This window comes from Triticum aestivum, chromosome 1A, assembly GCF_018294505.1.
Source record: "Triticum aestivum cultivar Chinese Spring chromosome 1A, IWGSC CS RefSeq v2.1, whole genome shotgun sequence".
In the NCBI taxonomy this organism is placed as follows: Eukaryota; Viridiplantae; Streptophyta; class Magnoliopsida; order Poales; family Poaceae; genus Triticum; species Triticum aestivum.
This window is the reverse complement of record NC_057794.1, coordinates 119,409,123-119,418,705: the sequence shown is the minus strand read 5'-3', so window position 1 is coordinate 119,418,705 and position 9,583 is coordinate 119,409,123. Positions and strand designations below refer to the sequence as shown.

Genomic DNA, 9,583 nt, shown 5'->3' with positions numbered 1-9,583 from the left:
CCTGGGGGTGCGGGGGGGGGGGGGGGGCGAAGCCCCCCGCGGTACGAATCAGTATTAACCTAGGTCACATGTGTTATATATACCTCTTGTAAGCCGCTGCACAGGATAGTTGATTAGTTGCAAATCCCCGACGTTTGTAACCTACCCCAATATAGTGAAGTTTGGCTGGCTGGCGCCTGTGTTTTTCCCCTTCGTGTTGAAGGGGTTTTCCACGCTAAAATCTCATGTCCCTCGCTTGTTTTCGTTCTTTGTCGTTTTGATTGTGTGTCGTATCTCTAACACGATTGGTGTATGAGTTAGATGAGACTTTGTTAATCCTCAGAGAATTAGCAAATCCGACCTATAATACTCTCACACTTTAGTTTTATTTATGTTAGGTATTTATGTAGCACCTAATTGCGCATTTATTTTAACAAGATTACCTCAACAATGCATGGGGTATCATCTCTTATCCCATGTTGCTAGCCTATAATGGCCCAATCAGTTAGACAGTTCAATCCAGAAATGCAGGTCCCATTTGTACAAACTGATCCACAACTTCTGAAAACGCATCTGGGTAATGTAATGGAGAACAAACCAGTGTTGGACCATTGACCTAAAGAAAGAGAAACGAGACAGTAGGAATAATAGGTGGCATGTGCTCCCTTTGACAAACATCTTCATTGGTCTCATAGCCAATTATTATGAATTGGATAATATACACAAACTTCCATTGCATTATACCCCATTTTATGGTACACAAAATTATTGACCTGTCATGACCCTGCTGGACCATCTAGAGATGGTATCCTATGATCACTAAATCCCTACGGAAGGAAACAACATTTGTACCCAGAGAGCGTGCACCTAGCAAAACGACACACCCCCTTGCACTCACCTCAAAAGTGAATAAGGACACATACATAATTTCTACGCGTCCCCTAAAGTACACAAGGTTGCATTGTCAACATCGCACCGCTAGTGGGCCCGCCAAGTCGCCTGAGGCTAAACTATCCGTCCCGGTTGTTGAGTAGGCCCAGGGAACCTGAACTCGCTCGGGCCTGGACCTGGGCCTGGGTTTGGACCGGCCTGGTGAGAGCCATAAGTTTGGTGGGTGAGATGGGCTTCTTCGCATCGGCCCGCTCTGCATTCCCGGCCTTCCGCGCGTCGGGGCCGTCGTCGTGCCGGATGCCGCGTAGCAGCGCCGCCACGTCCTTGATGGTCGGCCGGTCCTCGGGGCGCGGGCTGGCGCAGAGCAGCGCGATGCCGAGGGCTTGCAGCATCTCCTGGACCTGCGTGTCCGGCCGGCCTTGCAGCATCGCGTCCACGATCTCCGCCGGGTCGCGCTTCCGGCACAGGTGGTCGCGCACCCACTGCACCACACTCTGCCCCTCGCCGAACGCCGGGTCCAGCGTGCGCCGCCCCGTGATCATCTCCAGCAGCACCACGCCGAAGCTGTACACGTCGCTCTTGGTTGTGATCTTGGTCATGCAGCCGTACTCTGCATCAAATCATGACGACAAATGTTAATCCGGTAGTACATCTGGAGAATGAATTTTAACTGAGTAGCAGAGTTGGAATTGCCGTGATTTTTTGAAGGGACGGCGGAATGCTTACCGGGAGCGATGTAGCCGTAGGATCCGGCGAACGGCGGAGGCGACGAGTTGGCGCCGTCATCGGCGACTCGTGCCAGGCCGAAGTCGGCGAGGCAAGCCTCGTAGCGGTCGCCGAGGAGGATGTTGTCGGCCTTGACGTCACGGTGGATGATCCCCGGCACGCAGTCGTGGTGGAGGTAAGCGAGGCCCTCGGCCACGCCCACGGCGATCGCGAGCCGCACCTCCCACTCCACGACGGCGGCGCCGGTCGCGCCCCCGTGCAGAAGGCCGCCGAGAGTGCCGTTCGGGAGGTAGTCGTAGAAGAGGAGTCGCGTCCGGCGGTTGGACGCCCATCCCAGCAGCCGGACGATGTTGCGGTGGCGCACCCGGGGCAGCACGCTGATCTCGCACGCGAACGCCTCCACGGACGCCTCGTCGCATGACTGGAATTTCTTCACGGCGACCGTGACGCCGGACGACGGGATGTTGGCACGGTACACCGCGCCGGACCACCCGTGTCCGATCACGTTCGCCGGAGTGAGGCTGCGGGCCACGTCGGCCACGCCGATGTCCAGCTTCTGGTACAGCGTCACGTCCCACGGCGGCGACATCTCGGCGTCCTTGTCCTCGCTGGCACGCTCGCCGCGCCGGCGCCACCCGAACAGGACGAGCACCGCGGCCACCAGGAGGACGACGAGGGCGGTGAGCAGCACGGCCATCGCGACACGGGCGGCGCGGCGTGCCTCGAGCTCACTGTCGCCGACGTCGCCAGAGCACCGCGAGAGACACAGCGCCTGGTTGCCCTCGACGTCGCCGGTCGGGAGCTTCGCGAAGAACGCCGTCTCTGGAAGCCGGCCGGAGAAGCTGTTGAAGGAGACGTTGAGCGCCACGAGGTTCTGGAGCGCGGACAGCGCCTGGAGATCGCCGGAGAGCTGGTTGTGTGACACGTCGAGCACCCCAAGCCTCACGAGCCCTGCGAACTCCGATGGCATCGAGCCGGAGAAGCTGTTGCAGCTGAGGTTAAGGGCGATCTCCAATCCCGGAATCTTGCCGATGCTCCCCGGAATGTGACCGGAGAGCGAGTTGCCGCCGACGTCTAGGAGCTGGAGGCGGGAGCACGAGCCGATCTCCGGTGGCATCGCTCCGGATAGCCGGTTGCCGCTGAGAATGAGCTTTGTCAACGAAGTGAGTAGGCCGATGTCGGACGGGAGCGCGCCGGAGATGTCATTGTAGGAGAGGTCGAGGTACTGGAGCGAGAGCAATTCCTTGAAGAGTCCTGCCGGCAGCATGCCGGCGATGGCATTGTCGTGGAGGTCGACGAACGTGAGGTTCCGGCATCCCGACAACTCCGTGGGGAGAGCACCGGACAGCCGGTTGGAGCCCAGGTCCAGGAAGCTGAGGCTCCCAAGCATGCCGATTTCTGGGGGTATCGCGCCGGCGATGTGGTTGCCGCTTGCCCGGAACCGGTCGAGGGACGTGCAATTGCCAATCTCCGCTGGCAACTGGCCGGAGAGTTCGTTGTTGATGAGGAGCAGCTTGGACAGCCGTGGAAGCTGGAAGAGCGACGGTGGGATCGGCCCGGTCAGAGCATTAGTCGACAGGTCGAGCGCCTCGAGGCTAGTGCACCGGCCGAGCTCCGGCGGGATGTTTCCGGTCAGCTGGTTGGCCCACAGGTAAAGCATGCGCAACGCCGGGAGGCCGCCAAGCTCGGCGGGGATGGCGCCCGTGATCTGGTTGTTGTCGAGCTCGAGGTCTGTGAGGTTGCTGCACCGGGCCAGCTCCGGCGGCACCGTGCCGGAGATCTTGTTCCCGCTGAGCTGCAACTCCTGCAGCGACAAGAGTTTCCCGAGCGACGCCGGGATGTGGCCAGTGAGCCCGTTGATCGACAGGTCGATCACCGCGAGCTCGCTGCACGAGCCGAGCTCCGGCGGGATGATGCCGACGAGCTGGTTCTGCCACAGCAGCAGGTTCTTGAGCTTCTTGAGCGCGCCGAGCTCCGCCGGGATGGACCCGGATAGCGCGTTCTCGTAGAGGTAGATGTTCTCCAGGCTGCTGCACCGGCCGAGCTCTCTGGGTATCGGGCCAGAGAGCAGCGCCGTGTAGATGGCCAGCGTGGTGAGGTTCTTGAGGCGGCCGAGGCTCGCAGGGAGCGGGCCGGTGATGCTGGTCTCGGCGAGGCCGACCATGGTGAGCCTGGAGCAGCTTCCAATCTCCGTGGGGAGCGCGCCGTGGAGGTTCTTGTTGCCGCCGCCGCGGAGCACCTCGAGGCTGGCCATGCGGCCAATGGCGGCCGGAATCCTGCCGCCGAGCTGGTTGTCGTAGACGATGAGCTCCCGGAGCGACGTGAGGTTGCCGATGGCGTCCGGGATGGCGCCCTCCAGCCGGTTGGAGTTGAGGTAGAGCGTCTCGAGCTTGCTCCCCGTCCGGCACAGCCCGGACGGTATCGACCCGGTGAGCGCATTGTTGCTGAGGTCAAGGTGCGCCAGCGCGGGCAGCGCGCCGAGCTCCGGCGGGATCGGGCCCGTCAGGTTCGTGCCGGTGAGGACGAGCCGGGTCAGCGTGGCGCCGACGGCGCCGGCCAGGTTGGCCGGGACGCCGCCGAGGAGGTCGACAAACTCCAGGCGCAGCTCGGTGACGCCGCCGTCGGCATTGCACGCCACGCCGGTCCACCGGCACGGCGAGGCGTCCGCGGCCTTCCAGTCCGCCAGCGCGCCAACCCCGTTGCGCAGCGTCGCCTTCCACGCGAGCAGCGCGGCGCCCTGCTCGTCCACGGCGGCGACGACGGCGCTGCCCACGCACAGCATGACAAGCGCGCAGCGCCTGACGAGCGCCGCCGCCCACCATTTGCTCCGCCTACCCATGACAGCAACGCTAGCTTGTCTGCAGTCGTACCATGCAACTACCGAAGTACAAGTATATGCAAGAACATGAGTACAAGGTAGTAGTGGTAGCTAACTCTATAGAATTGTGTGGTCTAGAGGTGTTAATTGGAGCCAAATCTTGGTCTTGCTTATGTTGCAAGCCTAGCAGTAGTAACTAATTAATGGAGTGGCGAAGAGGTTTAGCATAAGTAGAGAGAGAGTGAGAGAGAGGGGAGGGGGAGGTTAAAGAGGAGAGAGTATTTGGGGTTGATGAGACCAGCATGGGGGAAGGCCACCTTTGTACCTGCAGAATCTCTGGATCCGAGGCAACAGTGCACACTACCACACCCTGTCCCTCTCCCGGTCTCTCCTTGGAAATTGTTCAACTTCAGATGCCTCTACTCCTGAATTATCACCGCCTTCAAAAAAAATTGTTCACAGTCACCATTGTGAGTGGCCATTGGTGGTTAAGTGTATTTAAATTTGTTACTACAGGCATCAGATCACCAACGTCTAATTGCTTTGCGATGCCAAGCTGGTGAACTAATTTTATTTTATTTTAACGGCGGTAACACCTTTGCTAGCAGCCAGGAGAAAGAAAAGATGGCATCTGGGTGGGCAGCTTCATCATGGAAAGGGTGTGTCTCAGCTCTCAAGGATGATAATATTGAATAACAAGCACTTCACAGCCTACAACTTGGATTGGTTACTACTTAACAGTTTGTGGTTAGGGACCTTGGTGTAATTTTGGGTTCTAAAGTGTGGCAATTGCAGTGCTAGTAGTGAGACCTGGGAAGAGCATCCACAGTCCAACAGTTTGAAATAAATTGAATTGGGGGTTCTTCCTCTACATGGATGGTACAAGTAAATCATCTCCCTATTTAAGTCTCCAAGAAATCCCTACACAAAGATTGGAGATTAAGTACACAAGGAGATACTACCACTACAGCAGTAACAAAAAGATTCTGAATAATGATTCTTGCGTGACATATATCTCTACTCTTAAAAAGTGAGTTGGTAGCCTCCCCTTCATGGTTTATTTTCGCCTGATTTTTTTTCTTGTCACCTCCTACCACCCCTTTTCACTAGATTTTCTCCCTCCCTTTAAAAACCAAATCCCATTAAAGAGAAAGATCATGTTTCATGCTTGCTTTGGTAATTAAGAATTTAAAAATAATACCATATATTTGAGATCACCTTCTAAAAGACAGACATAAGATTTTTCTCGATAACTTTTAAAAAATCAGATATGCCTTAATAATAAATCGCTAATCCCGCGCACTATGTCATTTATTATTATCATTATCTCTACTATTAATTAATAATCATAACTTTCCTAATACAACAAAAATAACATACTCCCTCCATTCCTAAATATAGGGTGTATAGTTTTTGGCATGGAAATTAAAGAATGCACATGGAGGGAAAATTTCACAAGTTTTGGGCAAGACTACACCTGACTAATTATATGAGAAAATAGAGGAGCTTGCCCTATGTAAGGAAATGTAATCAAATCCCTTAAAAAGTTATTCAAATGAGTGGTGCAAGGCAATACACCTTATATTTTGAACTTTTTCTCAAAAATCTATACACCTTATATCAAGGAACGGAGGGCGTATCTTCTTTTGTTATGAGCGCATCTGTGCACCTCTGCGGAGGGACGCCGTGCGCTACACCATAGAGGACGTCGTGGCCTGACGCTGTCGCCTGGCGCGATGCTTGGCAATGCTAGGGTGTGGATCACGGAGTCGAGGATGGCCATGGCGGAAGGTGGGTCGTTGGACCACCACATACATGCATTTGTGGATGCGATCATATTATATTTTTTTGTTAGTCATGCAAATAGCCAAACAAGCTATATTCTCAAATCAAGTATGTCCATTCAAATGTCAAAAACTCCGTTAAGGAAATCTTTCCTACAATACTCAGTAGTCGTCGTCGTAGTTTGTAGCCGCCATTCGTGCGAAAATATTTTGGAAATCGAACATTGAATCAATTCAAAAATCAAACCATCAATGGAATTAATTAGCTAGAGAGTTAATTACGTATGCAATTGATTAGGCCATTTAAATAGGATTTTTTTAACCGAATCAATTTGGAAACCAAGTCAGCAATTATCTCTACTCCTAAAAGGGAAGTTGGTAGCCTCCCCTCCCCGGTTTATTTTCGTCTGTCTATTTTTCGTCTCACCTCACATCACACTTCCCAAAGGATTTTCTCTCCAATCAAAAACCAAATCCAATTAAAGGGGGAATCATATAAATAATAGGTAATTCAAAATTCAAAAATCACACCAAATATTTGAGATCACCTTCCTAAAAGACAGACATAAAATTTTTCTCGGTAATTTTCCAAAACAAAATTAGATATTTCTCAATAACAAATCGCTAATCCCGCGCACTATGTCATTTATTATTATCATTATCTTTACTATTAATTGACAATCACAAGTTTTCGAATATACAAAATGACATGTCTTTTTTGTTATGAGCGTATGCATCCGCGCGTCCCTGCGAAGGGACACCGTGCGCGACACCATGGAGGCTATGAGTAGAAGATGTAGGGAATGACTGGGAAGAGAAGAACGACAATTATCCATCTAGTAATGAATGGTATATTTGCTGGAGGTGAAGCTTATTGGTGACGGAGAATACGTTCAAGTTGTCACTCGCCTCCCACGTCAGTGTGCATTTGCAAAGTTGAATGGACCTTTGAGAACGATATCTATAGTTATTATTTGTTTTGTGTCAATAGTATGTGTTAGTTTAACTCACTCTATTATATTGTTAGTATGAAAAATTTCATCCCTATTGAAACGCATGGCGAAGGTGAGGTGGACATCATTTGATTTTAAAGGAGGAGGCTCCAGCGAGAAATGGCCCACTACGACGGAAAACCGAGCTGGAAGGGGATGATCCGACAGTAAAAGATAAGAGTGCGTCATAGGGTGGGGTTTCTGTATTAAGCCCGTCTGTTGAAGATAACATGATGGATAGCCCGTAGCAACGCACGGCCGTTCTGCTAGTATTTAGCAAAGTTATAACTCAGCTGCTCACAAACTATATGATGTCAGACTACACAAAACAACGACGACGACGATGATGATGATGACGACCACGAAGAAAAAAGAGAGACAAATGTATTTTTTATGTTGGTAAATACTTCTCCTTTATTGTTAGGTTAGTTAGAGTGGTACATACTTCTTTCCTCAATGTGATACTGTAATTACCCAGTAAGCCCTGCAAGGTAATTTTGGGCATTGCAGGGTGAAAATTGAACTACCGAGGTACACAGAATTTATCCCCGCTCTCTAGAGTTGAAAGTTGAAACAAGAATAAAAATGAGACAGCACAGCTGGCCACTCAGTGGTAACACATGACACAAGGAGAAGAAACAGTTCATTCCATGCAGTAACAATTATATAAACCCTTATGGCAGAGGCTGTTCCTTGGCAGATTAAAACAGAATGGATTGGATCTGAAGCTAACACATCAATGGAGAGGCTGTCACATGCTCCCGGTTAGATCTAATCTCGCCTTTCTCACTGCCAGGAACTTAGTTTAGTTACTGCCCCTTTGTACTTTTGTGTCAAGCAGATGGATTATAATAGTAAAAGGACAGCAAATTTTCGCAGGCACGCAGATCTAGATCTACCTTCCAACTCCAAATTCCCATTGGTAAATGGGCAGTTCTGAACCACCAGTGCAGCAGTACTAATCCCATAGAAGATGATGGGACTTGCAGAGTATTTACATTGGAATTAGAACTTCTATTTGCAGTGTTGGTTGTTTCACCCCAAAAGATAGGGTACATCCTGCTGTTTTTTTACAGTGAGGAACAGAGTTGCAGAGATAAATGACCAATGGCCTGATGTATAAGTAACTCGCAAGTAGAGGGTGAACCATCCATGAGTACAAAGATCAGACTAGGTATACGAAAACAAAATTACCAGAACAGACTGTAACCATAGGGTACTGATAAGTAGTTACCACATACTTTTTTTTTGAAGAATAAGAATTCATTTTCTGCATCTTTGCATCAAGAGGAATGAAGAGATAGCAAAATGTTTCAAGTCCTCTATCTCCACCGTTTACACAGTGAACAATTTTCAAGGTTTTAACCCACATCATCACCTAGATCTACCAACCTTAACTTGTGTACTAGCTCCATTATTTGGTATCTTGATGCATATGGTATCATCAGTTTTGCTGACAAGTTCCTGAATGCTCTGCTATCTTTGATGCTTATGCATGTAATTCATAGTGGTATTTAAATCGACCTATAGTTGAAACTTGAAAGGCATCTCAATGTATCGCAGAGATATTTTTATTAAGCGAAAGCGATTAGTACATCACGTGAGGCAGTGGACTCTAAGGATACTTTGCCGCGTGACTATCGACCCACACATCGATATTCCATTTGCTCGTAGGTCCCCATAGACCTGGTGTGCCTATTGGTACTCACGTGTCTCATCTTGTGATAAAGAGGGTCTATTCCATGTAAATATGTAAGTAACCATACTTTTTTAGATAATGAGGTAATCATATATATACAAACTAAAGGGAAAAGATGAGTTTAAAGGCCAGGAGAAGCAAAGGTGGGCAAAATTCAAACAGAAAGGGAAAGCGGGGGAAGGGACTCGAGAAAGGAAATATTTGAAATCCAGCTTGCAAATAACGCCTATAGGAGCAAAGATTGCATTGTCTAATAGTTAAAATGGTGCTAGGGAGAGAAATCGAGAGGAGGGGAATCTAGGCATGAGATAGGGAGGTGGTAGAGCACATGGAGGGGTAAAAAGACCATAAAGAATACAATAACACAAGGACAAGGTTAGGCATCATGTGAGAAGGAGATGGTGGAACAGATATGCATAGGTGATAGGTGTCATGGGGAAGAGGTGGCCATTAGTTGAACTCCAAGCAATTAAGAGCAGGCATGATGTGTATTAGCAATAAACAAGTGGTGTTAGTGCCTTAATTGGTGGTGAGGAATGAACAGAAAAAAGAGCATGGTGCTGCCACTGGAGTGCAAGGCACTGTTTTCAAAAGGCAATCGCATTATTTTTTGTCCATTGATGAGGCATACATCAAGGCATAGAAATCCACGCGTTGTCGGAAAAAAAAAACAAGAAAACAAAAAAAAGTTTTG

At 50.0% G+C, this 9,583-nt stretch overlaps 1 protein-coding gene across 1 annotated transcript; it reads right to left on the bottom strand.

Annotated features, from left to right (window-relative positions):
* Window positions 1–698: 698 nt before the first annotated feature.
* LOC123040054 (leucine-rich repeat receptor-like serine/threonine-protein kinase RGI4) lies at window positions 699–4,778 on the bottom strand. Its single transcript, XM_044463002.1, has 2 exons — window positions 1,597–4,778; window positions 699–1,480 (listed from the first exon to the last, which is right to left on the bottom strand). Exons 1-2 carry the CDS (start codon window positions 4,433–4,435, stop codon window positions 990–992), a joined length of 3,330 nt encoding a protein of 1,109 aa, XP_044318937.1. The 5' UTR covers window positions 4,436–4,778; the 3' UTR covers window positions 699–989.
* Window positions 4,779–9,583: the final 4,805 nt, after the last annotated feature.

Coding starts and splice junctions, on each gene's coding strand:
- LOC123040054 (XM_044463002.1), bottom strand. CDS start 4,435: ATGGGTAGGCGGAGCAAATGGTGGGCGGCGGCGCTCGTCAGGCGCTGC. Junction 1,481..1,596: donor CTACGGCTACATCGCTCCCG/GTAAGCATTCCG, acceptor GATTTGATGCAG/AGTACGGCTGCATGACCAAG.